Genomic DNA, 18,291 nt, shown 5'->3' with positions numbered 1-18,291 from the left:
AAAAAAATGTTTTTTTTTTTTTTTTTTTTTTTTTTTTTTTTTTTTTTACTATCTCAAAGAATCTTGGAAAAAAATATCAATTCGATTTGTATTATTATTTAAATTTCAATATTAATTATAACAATTTTTAACTTTAATAATAAGAAATGTTTCTTGAGCAGCAAATAAGCATATAATGATTTCTGAAGGATCACGTGACACTGAAGACTGGAGTAATGATGCTGAAAATTCAACTTTCATCATAAAAAAATTTATTGCATTTTACAATATATTAAAATAGACATCAGTTTTTTTAAATTGTAAAAATATTCCACATTATTACAGTTTTTTACTGTATTTTTAATCAAATAAATGCAGCCTTGATGAGCAGAAGAGATGTTAAAAAATCTTATCAAAACCAAACTTTTAAACATTATGTACACTCACAAATACATTTCTACAACATATGTACTACCTGAAGGCTACTAAAAATGCAAAGGCCACAATAAAAAATGATATCAGATGGATATTGTTTAAGGCCGTTGCCAGTGTGCCCAAATTAATAATCAAAAACAACTGATTCCCAATATACAGTAGTCAACTTGTAAGTGAAATAAGAATACACCAAGTTGTCACATTGCTAACTAAAAACCATTTGGGGTAAGAAAAGTTCATGCTCATTATCCTTCTTGAACATATTGCTGTTGCTGCCATTACATAAATGCAATAAGCCAAGTGTAGGCCATGTGATAGTAAAATCACAGAAATGGACGGCCTATTGTGGCTCATTGCATTATTTTTGAATACAACACAAAAAATGTTGCTTATAGCAGCTTCCTTGGGCTGTGTGTGTGTGAACATACCATCATATGGTGTAAGAAGGTGTCGCCTCTGCGTGTGTAACCCACTGCACACTGACAGTGAAAAGAGCCCTCTGTATTTACACAGAACATACTGACCCTAGGACAGGCCAACACCTCCTCAGCGCACTCATCTATATCTGCAGGAAAAACAAAATACAGAATACAGAAACAAAATACAGCTGCGATTTCTGGCCCAGAGACATATATACACGTAATGCAAATTAAAAAATGAGATAAACAGACAGCTTTATAGTTATATATACATATATATCAACTTTATAGTTACAATTATAGAACAAATAGACAGTTTTGTTGCAAAATACTAAATAATTAAAATAATGTATGTATTGAAAAATTATAATTAGTGTTGTTGTTCTTAACATTCTTGGTGGAAATGCTTCTTGTAGCCACAAGATGGTATCATTGCAGAAGAACTAATCTGTGTCATCATTACAGACAAGATTCATTTTCTGTTCTTGTATGTTTTCAAGCTTGATACAGCAGCAGCAAATTCCCAAATTAAACTATAATATATTTTAAATGAATTAGTCCAGCCATTAGTAGTATGGCAATCAAGATTAAGGAACTTTTTTACATTATTCAGCAAAACAGTCTAAAATGGGATTTGAATGGGAAAATATAAAAACATACTTAGAAGTTCTCATTTATTTCAAATAAAAGCCTACATTAAAATCTGTCATATAAATTGGTCTTTTCATTAGAAATTAGCCGACTGATTGCCACCATTGATGGACAATTTTCTTTTATAATATTACAAATATCTGTATGACAGTATAGTTTGCAGTTCTTCCCTGCTGTACCGTCTTGGTGGAAATGCTTCTTGTAGCCACAAGATGGTATCATTGCAGAAGAACTAATCTGTGTCATCATTACAGACAAGATTCATTTTCTGTTCTTGTATGTTTTCAAGCTTGATACAGCAGCAGCAAATTCCCAAATTAAACTATAATATATTTTAAATGAATTAGTCCAGCCATTAGTAGTATGGCAATCAAGATTAAGGAACTTTTTTACATTATTCAGCAAAACAAAGCAAGTCTAAAATGGGATTTGAATGGGAAAATATAAAAACATACTTAGAAGTTCTCATTTATTTCAAATTATGTCCTTTTATACATTTAGAATGGTGATGTCTTCAGTCCGATGTTTGCATAATCCCAGATGTGACACTTTCAGCTGACAAAAACCATTAAGATGTTTGTTATCAAATTACTTAACACTAGTGTTTTTACCCAACAAGGAACATTCTCAGAACTTTATGTTCGTAACTTAGTGAGAACATTGGCAAACATTTTTAGAACATATCTTTTCATTTTTTATAACTACTACCCATATTTTATACAACAGGGGTTGAAAAACTAGACAATACAAAACTAGTTATACCTACCTGAAAAACTAAAAAGCAATTTATTTCATTTGTAGGCCTATCGTTATTTTTTATTTGTGCTATCATTAGTAATTTCTTTATTTGTTCTTATTTTATTATTAACTGCTTAGCCTCCTTGTCTTTTTTTAATCAATTCAAAGTTTTAAATCAAGCTATCTCGTGCTACTGCAACAAAATTACCCAACTGTAAAATCAAAAATACACTGAGTGGGCAAAACTTTGTTTAATTACCATTATAACTAGCTATCTCACAATGCATATGAATAAAAGCCTACATTAAAATCTGTCATATAAATTGGTCTCTTCATTAGAAATTAGCCTACTGATTGCCACCATTGATAGACACATTTCTTTTTATAATATTACAAATATCTGTATGACAGTATAGTTTGCAGTTCTTCCCTGCTGTACCGAATCTATACTTTTCAAAGTATCATATCGAAGTTAGAAATTCAAATATTGTGACAAAATTAATTTTGTAGGGTGCCACAAATTTGTTAAAATTTCTAAAGGGTGCCGCGACTAAAGAAAGGTTGGGAAACACTGAGACTACAACTCACCTATGCATCTCATGCCTGATGATCTGTAACCAGCAGCACATTTCCTACAGCGGGCAGGTCCTCCACCCATACAACCAACACAGGCCTTATCACATCCTGAAAAAGGACAAATAATAAAACAACTTGGTTACACATTATTTAAAGGTGTCCTTATATACAGTGTAATTATATATTTACTGAGTAATATTAATTAACTACATGTACTTACTATATGCTTAGGTTTAGGATTAGGGTTTGGGTTACTTGCATGTAATTATGCATAATCTGTTGTTATTAAAATAGCAAGTGCATGTAACGTGTAACAAGGACACCGTAAACTAAAGTGTACTAACAACTTTTATACTGTATTAAACCACATATCATATTAAGCGCATGTGTAAAATGTGTTACTCTGCTGATCCATGTGTTGAGGATAAACCACACTGACCTTTGCATTCATAAGAGCCATGGGTGTTGAAGCAGTATGTGTTGTCGGGACACCGATCCAGATCAGTACCACATTCATCGATATCTGTCAGCGTAAGAGTGTAGAAGTGAACTTCAGAGTGAAATAGACCATGAGGTGAATCGAGCGTACAGTCTGTTCATCTCACTCACCCACACACAGGTTGTCATGTAGGATGAATCCAGTGTGGCACTGAAGGCACTGGGCTTCTCTGGGCCCCCGCATGCTTTACAGTGCTCTGAGCAGTTCTGACCCCTGATAGGGATACATAATCACGAAGACGTCTATTTGATGTCTGCATTTACATCTGAAAGACGTATTTTTTTGAGTGTTTGCTCATCTGCAATACATCTATAGGATGTTATCAGATGTCAAATAGACGCTTATTATAGGCCTATCTTTAAGATGTTTATGATTTAGAATGTATGTAAAACTGACATCTTAAAGACCTGTGTCAGATGTTTGTACACAGCAGATGCTTTCCAGATCAAGCAATCTTTAACAGACTTCTTGCAGATGTGCTATCTGTTGGCTATATTCCCTCTATTCTATAGGCCTACCACTCATCAGACCATGACAAAGCACTAATGTCAAAACTGTATATTTGAGTACAACAGGGGCGTAGCCATCATTTCATTAACATTTCTGTAATCTATATAACTTACCAGTCAACAGTTTTTGAACAGTAAGATTTTTAATGTTTTATAAAGAAGTCTCTTCTGCTCACCAAGCCTGCATTTATTTGATCCAAAGTACAGCAAAAGCAGTAATGTTGTGAAATATTTTTACTATTTAAAATAACTGCTTTCTATTTGAATATATTTTAAAATGATTGCTGTGATCAAAGCTGAATTTTCCGCATCATTACTCCTGTATATGTCTTCAGTTTCACATCCTTCAGAAATCATTATAATATGCTAATTTGCTGCTCAATCTTGAAAACCTCTATGCCAACACACTTGCCCGAAAAAGTGCGGGGGGACACGTCCCCCGCGTAATCTACGCCCCTGGAGTACAACCAGAACATTTCAAATGTACCGTATATTACAAAAGTTCAATTAAAATATATATTACAGCCATATATAAAATATATTAATAGCAATATTTACATATGAAATTTGTGTATACATATTAGCCAAAAGCCATTATTTACAACCATTAAATAAAAGCCGAGATGAAAACAGTAAGTTAGAGGAAATTTCCTTCCAAATACCTATGAAAACATAGGGGTATATATGTACAGTATGAATATGAAGTATTTTTTAGTGTATTTATACATTTCTTTACTTCCTATAGCGTCTACTGTGGAATTTCCTCATTTGGACTTTTAAGTCCTACATGCAGACTTCCTTCTTAAGCTATTCCCAGCGATAATAGCCAGTTACTGTAAATATGTCTGTATTATGTCATATTCACGTAGTATTCAAAGGTACTTCATGATGGCATTTGGTATTTCCAAGCATGCTCATAAAAACATGCCATCACCATGTTTTTTGGACCTTCTGGTACTTTTATTGTTCATGTTATCTGTCCATAGTCCATACTGACAGATTGTGACTGACAATCCAAACAATGTTTTGGTGTGACAAGGGAGTAAATGATACATCAGTGCTGTTAATTTTTGAGAAACATTCTTTCCTCTGTGTCTTCCGTGTCTAGGCTGAGTGAATCAAATTGAGTGAGCATGGATTCAGTCCTCACCCTCGACTTAAAAATGTTCTGCGCTCCTTGGGCCAGCTTTCTCTGTGCCTTTTTCATCCACCACATCTTCTTCAACTTCCCGCTCATGTTATTTGGGCTCTCCAAACACAGTTCCATAAGTAATCCCTGAGACTGTGAGGGCAGTTTATAAAGCGGCAGGCCCCTCAACAGCTTTGGCATGTCATGCTCCTCATTGATGGGAAGTTCATGAACGTCTAACTGCACAAGGACGAACCGCTGAGCAGCGCAGCCCTTCTGACGGTCAGCAAAAATGCAGCCCAATGCCGAAGCCAGCATATCTGAGGAGTATGTGGCAGGATTGCTTTGTCTTTCCACTGCAATTTTCCAATACAGCTCGGCTCTCTGCAGTGTTGTCGGAGAAAGCACCAGAAGGGCCTTCCCTCCATGATTTTGGATGTGATCGAGCTTAGAGTGGAGCCACGCGGCCGGGCCGCAAGAACCGAGCTCTGTTTGGTTCCACAGATCGAGAAATACTCTGAAACCCAGCTCAGAAAACAACTGGCCCAGCTCACACACCAGCTGTGGGTCCGTGGCTGAGGAATGGAGCAACAACACCTGTCCCCTCATATCTAGAGAGAGAAATGAGGAGGGCATGAGATTATCATAAGGTAAGTTTTCCTATGCTAAAAGGCTTCTTGATAATAAGACACACAAATGACTGTAAACAAACACCTTGTGTACCTTGAGAATGACATCTTCTGTCCCATTCGCTAAGCGACCCTGAGAGAGGCACATACAAGAACGTAAAATCTCATCTTTCTTTAATACTTCAAGGAATAGTTCATCCCAAAATAAAAATAAAATGAAAAAAATGCTGAAAATGTATTCACATTCAAGCCATCCGAGATGTAGATGAGTTTGTTTCTTTATCAGAACAGATTTGGAGAAATGTGCATTACATCACTTGCTCGCCAATAGATCATCTGCAATGAATGGGTGCCGTCAGAATGAGAGTTCAAACAGCTGATAAAAACATCACAATAATCCACAAGTGACCCACATGACTCCAGTCCATAAAATAACGTCTTGTGAAGCGAAAAGCTGTATGCTTGTAAGAAACTAATCCATAATTTAAGTTAATTCATTTTTTTTTCATTGAGATGTTTTTTCTTTTCTTCAAACCAATGGTTCCAGCTAAAATACAAGTCCTCTATCCATAATATTGCTTTATTTCATCTCATCTGAATCAGGAGAGAAATATGCACAGATCAAGTACTGTTTACATGTTGAAAACAGTTCTAAACAAATATGTAAGTGGATTTTAATGTGAGATGCCAACAGGGGATTTTTCACTGGAGGAAGTGTTATTATGGATTATGGACTCATATTTTGGCCAGAAGCAACAGTAACTTCTTATTGATGGATTTGTTTCTTACAAACATGCAGCTTTTCACTTCACAAGACTTTAATTGATGGACTGTATATGTGTGGGTTACTTGTGGTTTATTTTGATGTTTTTATCAGCTGTTTGGTTTCTCATTCTGACGGCACCCATTCACTGCAGAGGGTCCATTGGTGAGCAAGTGAAGAAAATTTCTTCAAATCTGTTCCAATGAAGAAACAAACTCATCTATATCTTGGTTGGCCCGAGAGTGACTAAATTTGTATTCCTTAGAAATTTCACTAAAAAGAGTATAAGACACAAAAAGTGGTCAGATGGGTGAAAGAACACAAAATGAAGAAGAAGGAGTTGAAAAAGACAAAGAGCCTGCTGAGATGGAATAAATGATTTCTACACAGATCACCACAAAAATATGTGCCATTCACAGACACGTGTGAATAGAGCTATTGAGAGCAAAAAGAGTGTCTGGTGAACATCTCAACAAAACCCTCAACTGTATCTCTCTTTCACCATCTTAAATCCAATCAAATAATAAGAAATGACTGATCAGTCGTACTTTGACAGCACAGCGGTTATCAGTCACTAGCATAAAATATTTTTAATTTACTTTGAGATTTTTTATGGATTTTTCAATGGCCACTTGCAATATCTAGAGCAGTGTAGCAAGTGGTCAAATAATGGCAATTAAATAAATATCGATCTTATTTTAATATTAATCTTTCAATCTATTTATATTAAAAGATTAATTATTATGTATATATAATATTAAATCTAATCAGTTTAATGTGTCTTTGCTAAATGAAATATAGAATTGATGTATATATTTAATATAATTGTATTCTTTTATATAATTAAATGAAATATATGCAGTATTATAATAATAATAATAATAATAATGGTGATTTTAGTTGGGAATGTAAGTCATCCCCTACATTCTGTTGTAGTTTCTTTGTTGCTGAGAGGAAAAACATCTTTCTATATAAACAAAGAGATGCTGTAGATAGCAAAGACTTACATTTGAGTTTGTTCACCAGGAGAAGTACTCCAAAAGCAGTCAGACAAACAAAGACCAGCGGCAGAAGAAGAAGGCTCCAATACTGCCTCTCCACTAAAACAATATGAAGTGAACAATAAACCAACTGATGACAACTGCCATACCCATATTCAGTATAGTGAATGTTAGTTATAGTACATCGAACACACAAATATCAATGTGATCAAATGACAATGAACAGCAGCTCTAAACAGGATATAAATGAAATGTTTTTCTCATCACACACTTACAGGGATGTTGACAGTACCGCACAATCTTTCCATCTACTTCAAGCTGCAGACAAAGACACAGACAAAGATGAATGTTTACCATGTTCATTGTCTGTTTGCACTAAATGACTGATGAATGCTGAAAGATAGAAATCAAAAAGGCAGATGGTATCATACCATCATGCAGAGCTGCTGGCGATTCCGAGACCTGATATTCACAAACCTCCCGGATGCCTGCAGAGAACAAATATCATTAAAGCAAACTGCTTTATAGCCAACTGGAAAAACAATTATTAGCTTTGACCTCAGTTGGAGCAAACGCCATATTTAATTTCACATGAATTAAAATGAAAGCCAACAAGGGTCCATTTAACATAATAGGTTGTTTTGCACCTGGGAGTCAATCATTCAGTTTCAAAAGTCTGGAAGACACTATTGAAAGGGAGCTCAATAGTGAAAATGCTTCTATTGTTGCATTCTTTCAAATTTAAATAATACAAAATTGTTGTCATTGACAAGTTATGTTGCCCTTTTGCTTTAATGTTTAATCTTCTTTAAATATTTATTTATTTTACATCAAAATGTCTTTTTGATATGGAAGCCTGTTTTCACCAAAGAATGAAAAACATTAAAAAGATAATTACAACTTTTTGTCTCACATTTCTGTCTTTTTCAAAGTCAGAATTCTAAGAGAAAAGTCAGAAATGCGAGATGTTAACTTGCAATTCTGAGATTAAAAAAAAGTCAGAATTACATTGATTTATCTATGTATATATGTATTATTCATTTATTTATTTTTCTTTCCCATGACGGAAACAGGAAAGGTAAATAAATAAATACATACATACAACTTTGTTTAAACGTGTTTTTTTTATTCTAAAAGCATTTATTTCCAGGTTTCAATTTAAAAATCCTAGATTTCAGTGTGGTGTTAGAGGTTATATATCCCACTGTTGCAGTGTTTCTACTTCCTTACAGCCTCATTTAATTTATGACAGAAAATACATATACCCAAAATGTATATTTACCCATAGTATTGTGCTGTTTTCTCTCCAATCATTACAGCATTTCTGTCTGAATCCTTCAACTTCTGTGCATTTTCCATCTGCCTCGAGCTGACACGGCCACAGTTCGGCTCTTATCCTGCAGGGCACTGTGAAATTCCAGCTTAGCACAGGCTTACCATCATTTGTCTTGATGTGGGCTAAAGACACTGACATGTTGCTCAGGACATTGGCTTTAAATACTGCCAGTGGAAAAAAAATGTGGGAAGACAAAATAAATCAAGATGGTGTTGAACATCCTCCATATCCAAGGCACTAATGCTAACTTTAATTTTTAAGAAAAGTGTAGATCTTAGATCAGTGCTTCTCAACCAAGGAGCCAGGGTCCCCTAAGCGGCACTAGATTATTTAAAAATGATTTAAAATCTGACAAAACAAGTATTAAAATAATTTTCATGTAAATAAATGAAATCTTATAATGAATACAGATAAATATATTTACTGAGAAAAATGGTGATGTGTTCAATACTTATTTATTATATATACTATATATATATATATAATTTTTTTTCATACAATATAATCCTTATCCAGTAAATCACAAACGACTTAAAGTCATGGGGTCTCTGAATATGATTGTTGTTTTACCTGTATTTTTTTCAAAAGGACAGATTTCCACACGAACTGAAACATTTTTCCATGCCTGAAGCATATGCAAACACACAAAGTTAAAATAATACTGAAAGAGATTTTAGCAGGCATTGTTTTGAGCGTGTGCATGTTTGAAAAGCACGGTACCTGGAAACACATGCAGTCTGTGATTGATGCCAGTGGAATGTTATTACTTGGCAAGGGCTAAGAGAAGAGAAGGCATGGTAAGTTACCAAAAATGGTAGCTGATGAAAAGCACAAACTGGTTTGTATAGTCTACTGTTTGTCTGTAATAAGCCTTCAGGCTGTGTTGTATGGACATAAACAATGTGCGAGTTCACTGACCCAGCATCTCCCTTCTCTTCCGCGTTTCATACACAGGGACAGGCGTTCAGAAGCTTCTTCATCCTCATCGACTAACAGCACCTTAACCACACTCCCCTGTATTTCAGTGGAGACCCTGGGACCTAAAAATGAAAATTAAACATGGAGTAAATGAAATTTGCTCATCCACTATGGCCTTTTATCCTACAAACAAAGAAGTCTGTCAAATCTTTTTTTTTTTTAAGTTCTAGTTGAACACAGAAACCGAATCTCTGATCCAAAGAACCTATAACGTAACCTATAATTAAATTTGGGTTTAAATGAGGAAGGCTTTTTTAACAGATTAAAATGAGAGAAATTTAAAACTGAATCAATCTGAACATACCTATGCACTGCTCTATGTCCTTGAGGTGTGATAAGGAACACACTGCCAAGACAAAAAACATTTTAAAACATTTTTTTTCTATAAAAACAGTGCACATTGTTGCATTTTGAACAAAACATGTTTACTGACTGGTAAATGAAAGCATCACTGATGTCACTGTCACTACTTTTCATACACTTTATGCTGAAATATAATGCATTTGCATACATCTTACCCTTTTAATCTTTTGGTAAAATATAACATTCAGATTCAACAAGACTAAACGTGTGTGAATGAAAATGGCATAATGACAACAGATAGATCTACTTTTAAATAGAATTAGTGAATGTAAGAAACATACACTTTTAAATACTAATAGGTAAGCTACACTTGTATAGGCTACTGTTGTATATGTGTATCTAGAGTAAGTAAAAACAATAGCTACCTGTTTTTAATGTAGGGAATTCATTTATTTCAACTTCAGGTGACTTAGTGAATGATCCAACAGTGATCTTCATTGTTCTGCCAAAGTCAACATCATTATACTCCACCAGAGTCAGCTGCACCACACAAAGATAAACAATCAAGTCACTAATTTCATTCACACTTACAAGGTTTTTCTTCACCATTACTTCAGACAGGATTGTCTGGAAACTTTGCATTTTTTCACTGTTTACTTTTAAATTGCCAGACATTCTAGAAATATTTAAATTAAATATAAAATATTCATGTTAAAAGTTCAAATATTACACTGTCATTACTGATATAAATAAATAAGTGTCATGTTGCTCATTTTTAATTTAGCTTCTTTTTTTGGAGTAAAAAAAATGCACAGTGTTACAGATCAGCTCACAGAGGTCTTATTAACGAGAGGAAAGTACTGTACCTAACTTCCTGTTCCTGGTCAAAAATTTCCTGCCTTTTAAAAACAGCTAAAAAAATCTATCTATCTATCTATCTATCTATCTTTTTTTTTTGCGTGAGCAGTCAGTAAGTTTTAGTCCAATGTGATAACATTAAAGGGATAGTTCACTCAAAAATGAAAATTCTGTCATTACTTACTCACCCTCATATCGTTTCAAACCTGTAAGACCTTCGTTCATCTTCAGAACATTATTTAAGTTATTTTTGATGAGAGTTTTCTGACCCTGCATAGACAGCAATGCAACTGACACGTTCAAGACCCAGAAAGATAGTAAGCACATTATTAAAATAGTCCATGTGACATCAGTGGTTTAACTGCAATTTTATGAAGCTACGAGAATACTTTTTGTGTGCAAAGAAAACAAAAATAACAACTTTATTCAACAATTGCTTCTCTTCCATGTCAGTCTTCGATGCACCTTCACGAGAGTACCACACACGCATGTGGATTCATTCTCTTGGATTTCATCAAAAATATCTTAATTTGTGTTTCAAAGATGAACGAAGGTCTTATGGGTTTGGAACGACATGAGGGTGAGTAATTAATGACAGAATTTTCATTTTTGGGTGAACTATTCCATTAACTAGCATTTTTGAGAAAAAGAAAATCTTCTCCAGGTCAAAATAGCAAGAAGACAACATGAGGGTTAAATGGACATGGTGGTGACACTCACATTGAGGAGTTTACGGCTTGCGGTAGAAGTCACTGTGAAGTCTAATCTCTTGCACCACTCATACTGCATTTCTGCTGGTTGGTAGCATATTGTAATAGTAGCTATATGGAGAGAAGACAAAGAGGCGAGCTTTAATAATGCACTGCATGACAGACAATGGTGAATCCACTGCTGTCTTTCAGCAAAAGCAAATACAGTTTGAGAAAATCAGTTTGCTTAAGTACATTAGCACTAATAAACAAATGAAGAGCTAAGAAATATTTTGAGTTTTTAAGTTCACTTGGTCTACCTTGATCTTGCTGGTCTTCACAGAGAGAGTATTCTTCCTGTTAAAAAGTATAAGATGTTAAAGGTTTTAATTAAAGATGGAATTTTAAAAAAAAATACATTTTGAGCACATTATTAAAATAGTCCATGTGACATCAGTGGTTTAACTGCAATTTTATGAAGCTACGAGAATACTTTTTGTGTGCAAAGAAAACAAAAATAACAACTTTATTCAACAATTGCTTCTCTTCCATGTCAGTCTTCGATGCACCTTCACGAGAGTACCACACACGCATGTGGATTCATTCTCTTGGATTTCATCAAAAATATCTTAATTTGTGTTTCAAAGATGAACGAAGGTCTTATGGGTTTGGAACGACATGAGGGTGAGTAATTAATGACAGAATTTTCATTTTTGGGTGAACTATTCCGTTAACTAGCATTTTTGAGAAAAAGAAAATCTTCTCCAGGTCAAAATAGCAAGAAGACAACATGAGGGTTAAATGGACATGGTGGTGACACTCACATTGAGGAGTTTACGGCTTGCGGTAGAAGTCACTGTGAAGTCTAATCTCTTGCACCACTCATACTGCATTTCTGCTGGTTGGTAGCATATTGTAATAGTAGCTATATGGAGAGAAGACAAAGAGGCGAGCTTTAATAATGCACTGCATGACAGACAATGGTGAATCCACTGCTGTCTTTCAGCAAAAGCAAATACAGTTTGAGAAAATCAGTTTGCTTAAGTACATTAGCACTAATAAACAAATGAAGAGCTAAGAAATATTTTGAGTTTTTAAGTTCACTTGGTCTACCTTGATCTTGCTGGCCTTCACAGAGAGAGTATTCTTCCTGTTAAAAAGTATAAGATGTTAAAGGTTTTAATTAAAGATGGAATTTTTAAAAAAAATACATTTTGTTATGAATGTTCAAAACACTTACCCTTTGACCTTCTGATGTGTTGTTTGGCATGGAAACACATCCCGAATCCCAGTCCCCTGAAATTAGAAAGGTTAGTGTAAACATAAACCATTAGGCCAACAACTCTAATGTGCTGTTACTGTAAGGACTCACCACTGCTCTCCTCTTCATATTCTGATCTCTCAATATCTCTGTCCTCCTCCTCTTTGAGATCTAGAATAATACTCAGCTGGATGTTGATCCACAAACAGGGTTTGCATTCATTCTTGTGACAGCACAGTTTTGGCTTGACGGCCAGAGAACACACATACACAGAACCACAGACCACATCAAGTGGTGTGATAGGATCTGCATTTCTCACCCTGCAGTTTAGAGCCTAAAAACACAAACATACTCCAGGTTACAAACAGACTATCTTAGACACATTTTTGTATTAGCTTTTAAATTAACTTTTTTTTTTCTTCCTTTTTTGGTTTGACATGCATTACGGATGCAAAATTTCAATAAATTCTCAAAACTCTGTTTGCCAAAAACGTAACTTTTAGAATAATACTACAAATTCAGTTTTTATTAAATACTGTTTTAGAATTTTTTAATGGAAACAAATTATATCCATACATAGAGGTACCAAACAAAACAATTATTATTTGTATTTCAAAAATATTTGGAATTATTATAAGTCTTTAAAATATATAAAAAGAAAAAAAATAATTATGTATTCAGGAGAACTCCACTAAAAATTAATTTGAATTAATCCACTAAAAAAAATCACTGAAATGCTAGCTAATTAAACGTAAAAAAAAATCAGAGAAAAAAAATGACATTTTACACATTTTTACAACTTTCTAGAAAATAGCGTTCGTCTAGTGGTACTGTGGGACCAAATCATCGGGAGGAGAAGATCCGACATCTGCGGCAGGAGCTCTGTGTGCTTAGAAAGCAGTTCAAGCAAGCAAAGGAGGAGGATAAAGCTGCGCTGGCTGAGCTTCGGAACATCCTAAGGAATAAGCTCACTACCACCCGTCGAGCTGAGTGGCACAGAAAGTGGAGCAAGGAGAGGGCTCGCAGATGGGCAGAGTTTATCGCAACCCCCTTCGGATTCACTAGGAGACTCCTCGGGCAGAAGCGTAGCAGTCGTCTCACCTGTACTCAAGACGAGGTTGATAAACAAAACCAGGACCTTGGACCATGCAGCACGTTGATAACCCCAATGGAACCCAGTGTGGCATTTAACCTCAAGGACCCAACCCTGAGAGAGGTTCAGGAGGTTGTCAAAGCAGCTAGGACAAACTCAGCACCAGGTCCAAGTGGAGTGCCCTACGTGGTTTACAAGAATGGAAAACACTATGGAAAATTATCAAAGTCATCCGGAGGAGGGGGAAAGTGACACAGCAGTAGAGACATGCAGAGGGTGTCTGGATTCCTAAGGGGGAGAACTCAAGTAACATCGAACAGTTCAGGGTCATCTCACTCAGCGTGGAGGGGAAGATATTTTTCAGTATTGTTGTCCGACGCATGAAGGAGTTCCTCCAGCAGAATGAGTACATTGACACTGCTGTACAGAAAGGTGGTATCCCGAAAGTACCAGGCTGCATTGAGCACACAGAAGTTGTCACCCAGTTAATCCGGGAGGCTCGAGAAGGTGACGGTGATCTGGCGGTGCTGTGGCTTGACCTTGCCAATGCTTACGGGTCAATCCCGCACGTGCTGGTGGAAACCTCACTGATCCGACATCCTGTTCTAGATAAGATCAGGGACCTCATTTTGAACTATTATTGCTGCTTTAATTTGAGAGTCACCTCTGGACCAATAACATCTTTATTTCATAGGCTGGAGAAAGGAATAATCACAGGGTGCACATCTCAGTGATCTTGTTCGTCCTTAGCTATGAATATGCTAGTTAAGTCAGCAGAGGTGGAATGCAGAGGCCCACTTACCCGGTCAGGTGTGCGACATCTCCCTTTCAGAGTGTTTATGGACAATCTTACAGTGACCACAACATCCGTACCAGGCTGCAAATGGATCCTCCAAGGCCTTGAACGCCTCATCAGTTGGGCCCGAATGGACTTTAAGCCAGCTAAGTCCCGATCCCTTGTGGTGAGGAAGGGAAACGTAGCCGATTGGTTCCATTTCTCCCCTGGAGGAGTGCAAATTCCATCAATCACAGAGAAGCCAGTTAAGAGCCTGGGAAAAGTCTTCAACAGCACACTTAGGGACACAGCCACACTCCATGAAACTGGAAAAGAGTTGCACGCCTGGATAGCTGCAGTGGACAAGTCAGGGCTGCCAGAGAAGTTCAAAGCTGGATTTACCAGCATGGCATTCTGCCGCAACTCCTCTGGCCACTGCTATTGTCGAGGGCTTTGAGTGGAAAATCATCCACTCTTTAAGTACTGGTGGTTGGGTCTCCCTCGGAGTATCACCAGCATAGCCTTATACGGAAAGAAGAACAAGCTACAACTCCCCTTCAGTAGCCTATCGGAGGAGTTCATGGTTTCCCGAGCAAGAGAGGTACTGCTGTACAGAGAATCCACTGACACCAAAGTTTCCTCAGCTGGCATCGAGGTGAGGATGAGTAGGAAGTGGAGGGCCCAGGAGGCAGTTGACCAGGCTGAAGCACAGCTGCGGCACAGTGTGCTGGTGGGTACAGTGGCGTCAGGACAAGCAGGACAAAGCTTGGCTGTACCAATAAACCTTGATAGGACAAGGCTCGGGGAAAGGACAGGCGTCAACTGGTCCAAGAAGAAATCCAAACGGGTGGAGGAAAAACGCATCAGTAGGATGGTGGGATGCGACAACAAGGGGCGTGGACTCGATGGGAACAAGCCATGAACCAAAAGATCTTGTAGACTGAGTTGTGGAAAGAAGAGCCATACCGGATCCAGTTCTTTATCCAATCAGTCTATGATGTCCTCTCCAGTCCAACCAACCTCTTCTCCTGGGGCCTGAAAGACACACTTAGGGACACAGTGTGTAATCGCATTTGTTAAGGATGGAGAGAAACCACCAGGGAGCAGGAACTCAGCGGGAGGACTTCTGGCAACAGCTCGAGACTGGCAGCTAAAGGTTGACCTGGGAAGGCAGCTCAGACTCCCAGATACCATCGCCACGACCTCGCTTAGGCCTGACATCATCCTATTTTCAGAATCATCAAGGCAGGTGGTTCTACTGGAATTGACTGTGCCCTGGGAAGACCGGATGGAAGAGGTGTTTGAATGGAAAAGGGCCAAGTACAAGGAGTTGAAAGGAGAATGCCGTAATAGGGGATGGAAGACCCGCTGCCTCCCTACTGAGGTTGGCTGCCGAGGGTTTGCCGGCCAATCATTGTGCAGGGCCCTCAAGCGCTTGGGAATAAGGGGACTGCACAAGAATAAAGCCATCAAGAACATCATGGATGCCGCTGAGAAGGCATCTAGATGGCTGTGGATCAAAAGTGTGGCTGTAGCGATCCGTGGACTACACAAGCTACCTAAGTCGGGGACTGATCACCTCTGTTGGGTGACCTGGGCGAGGGTGTATGATGTTGAAAGACCCGAAACACCCGATGACCCCAGTTTACATCACTGATGCTGTGTCTAGGGTGCACCTGTAAGATGTGTGTCAAAATCAATTATGAAAAGATATGTTTTGTTCAGGTCAAACTGACATTGATCTTTCACATATTGTCTTTGAAAAAAATTCTTAAAATTAAATGTACACTTGTGTGTATTTTGGTACCTGTTACTTGATAATTATATCACTTGAAATCAAACATTAAATTGACTTTTGTTTGTTTGTTTGTTTATAATGGCATAAACTTACATGTGATGCATATTTTTAAACTAATAATAATATTGCATAACTGAATTTAATTTAATTATTATTTTTTTGTTCTATGTGAAGTTTTTGTACTAATATAATATAATATAATATAATATAATATAATATTATATTATATTCTATTATATTATATTATATTATATAATAATGAGGTATATACTTTAGTAATACACTGAGCACTGGACACCTTTGTTTAGGAATTTTTCCAAACATATATCACAACTATACAAATAAACAAGTAATAAACAAACATGTTTAATGAATGAACATTCAACCTGAGGACAGATGACGTTGTTTTCTGGGTTGTGTGTGACTCGTTCCAGTGAACACACACTTCCGCTGGCCAATAGGAGCAGTTGGACTACCCACCACGTCAACTTCATTGCGCAACAGTTTCACTCTCGTATCCAAGAGACAATTAATCAAAAACTGGTTAAGAACAAAATCCTGTAGGTTATATCCTTCGCTATGTTGTCTCTATGAGGCTTTAGGAGAACCCAAGATGACCATATTCTGATCGGCTCGGATACACAGTCCAAATCCACCGTCTGGTTCTCCAGTTTCGCCGAGCAGGAAGCGCGAGGGATCGCAGTTAGACGGCATACTGTCTCGTCTGTCTGTAAGGAGATAGAAACGATTAGTGTTTTATTTTTCCGCGATTCAAACTCTTAGCTCTTGTAATATCGGATTTGAGCTTCTGGTTCTAAACGTTGGTTGATCTGTGTTCGGTAAGAAGTCACCTGGCTTCCAGTATGTCCAGGTGTGTCTGTGTGTATGACAGATTGCCAGATAACGTGGGTGTACATGAATCATGTTTGCTGCTCTGCCTGGAATGCCTGGATTTCTGATACATATTAAATATTGTTCTCATTTATTGTACTGTATGTAAACTTTATTTCCACTCCAGTTCAGAGAACATTCAAGGTAACATTCCCACAATGCTAGCAAAATAACAAAATGTAACATTCCCTCAATGTTTTCTCTAACGTTCAAATGAATACGTTTTTTTTTTTTAAAACATTTAAAAATAAATGTTTAGATGTTCTGAGAATATTCAGAAATAATGTTATAACTTAATGGGAATGTTAACAAAAAACCTTCTTAGAGCATTTTTGTTAACTAGTTGAGTAGGCTACATTAAATCCATTTTTAAATAGTTTTAACTGTTTAAACTACATTTTAAAATATTTTCATTTCTTACCATCCTTATTTGTCATTGACCCTCATTTATTTTTAATTGAGACTACTCTTTAAATACTTTCAAAGTCTCTAGTATATAATTGTATTGTATTACTGGATTTCAAAATACATATTGTTGATGATACTGGTTGCTTATGGTAATAAAAATGACAATAAAGATTCGTTTTTATAAATAAATGCTCTCTCTCACACACTCACACATACACACACACACACACAACAAATTTACTTTAGCTTTAACAGAAAATGTTACTTACTGCCCAGTGGTATAAATGAGAATGTGTTTTCGAAGCACTGCAGAGTATGGATTATAAAGCCTCATAAGACGTTGTTGGCTTTGACACACATTAATTAAATGAAAGAGCATGTGAGTGAACTTTGAGTGTGTGAGAGACTCATCCCTCCCAGCTGACAATCAAAACACACACTAGCACCAAATGGCTTTATGGAAGAAAACTGCAGTTATTAAAAAGGTGTTTGTGTGCTCATAATTAACAGAGCTGATAGAGAAATATGATCTTGGTTATTTGCAGCGTCGTAAAACTAACCAGGAAATGGCCA

General features: G+C 36.6%; 1 protein-coding gene and 1 pseudogene across 7 annotated transcripts; both read right to left on the bottom strand.

The window, feature by feature from the left end:
- Nucleotides 1-4,693, bottom strand: part of LOC107743272 (cysteine-rich with EGF-like domain protein 1) — a 13,996-nt pseudogene extending 9,303 nt beyond the window's left edge.
- LOC107743256 (uncharacterized) lies at nucleotides 4,202-18,065 on the bottom strand. 7 transcript variants are annotated; one of them, XM_016556408.1, is made up of 17 exons: nucleotides 17,988-18,065; nucleotides 16,806-17,147; nucleotides 12,865-13,087; nucleotides 12,733-12,788; nucleotides 12,606-12,642; nucleotides 12,317-12,417; nucleotides 10,371-10,485; nucleotides 9,947-9,988; nucleotides 9,583-9,704; nucleotides 9,385-9,441; nucleotides 9,235-9,289; nucleotides 8,611-8,828; nucleotides 7,760-7,816; nucleotides 7,604-7,646; nucleotides 7,335-7,427; nucleotides 5,650-5,697; nucleotides 4,202-5,546 (listed from the first exon to the last, which is right to left on the bottom strand). In XM_016556408.1, exons 2-17 carry the CDS (start codon nucleotides 16,911-16,913, stop codon nucleotides 4,870-4,872), a joined length of 2,052 nt encoding a protein of 683 aa, XP_016411894.1. In that variant the 5' UTR covers nucleotides 16,914-17,147; nucleotides 17,988-18,065; the 3' UTR covers nucleotides 4,202-4,869. The 7 variants fall into 7 exon arrangements, with proteins under 7 accessions (XP_016411894.1, XP_016411893.1, XP_016411895.1 ...); XM_016556407.1 differs by lacking the exon at nucleotides 17,988-18,065 and adding an exon at nucleotides 17,271-17,368; XM_016556409.1 differs by lacking the exons at nucleotides 12,317-12,417; nucleotides 12,606-12,642; nucleotides 17,988-18,065 and adding exons at nucleotides 11,524-11,624; nucleotides 11,813-11,849 and having other exon boundaries at nucleotides 16,806-17,365.
- Nucleotides 18,066-18,291: the final 226 nt, after the last annotated feature.

This window comes from Sinocyclocheilus rhinocerous, unplaced genomic scaffold (assembly GCF_001515625.1).
Source record: "Sinocyclocheilus rhinocerous isolate Xijiao unplaced genomic scaffold, SAMN03320098_v1.1 scaffold227, whole genome shotgun sequence".
NCBI lineage: Eukaryota > Metazoa > Chordata > Actinopteri > Cypriniformes > Cyprinidae > Sinocyclocheilus > Sinocyclocheilus rhinocerous.
Note: the sequence above shows the minus strand (reverse complement) of the source record. Positions and strands in the feature narration are given on the sequence as shown.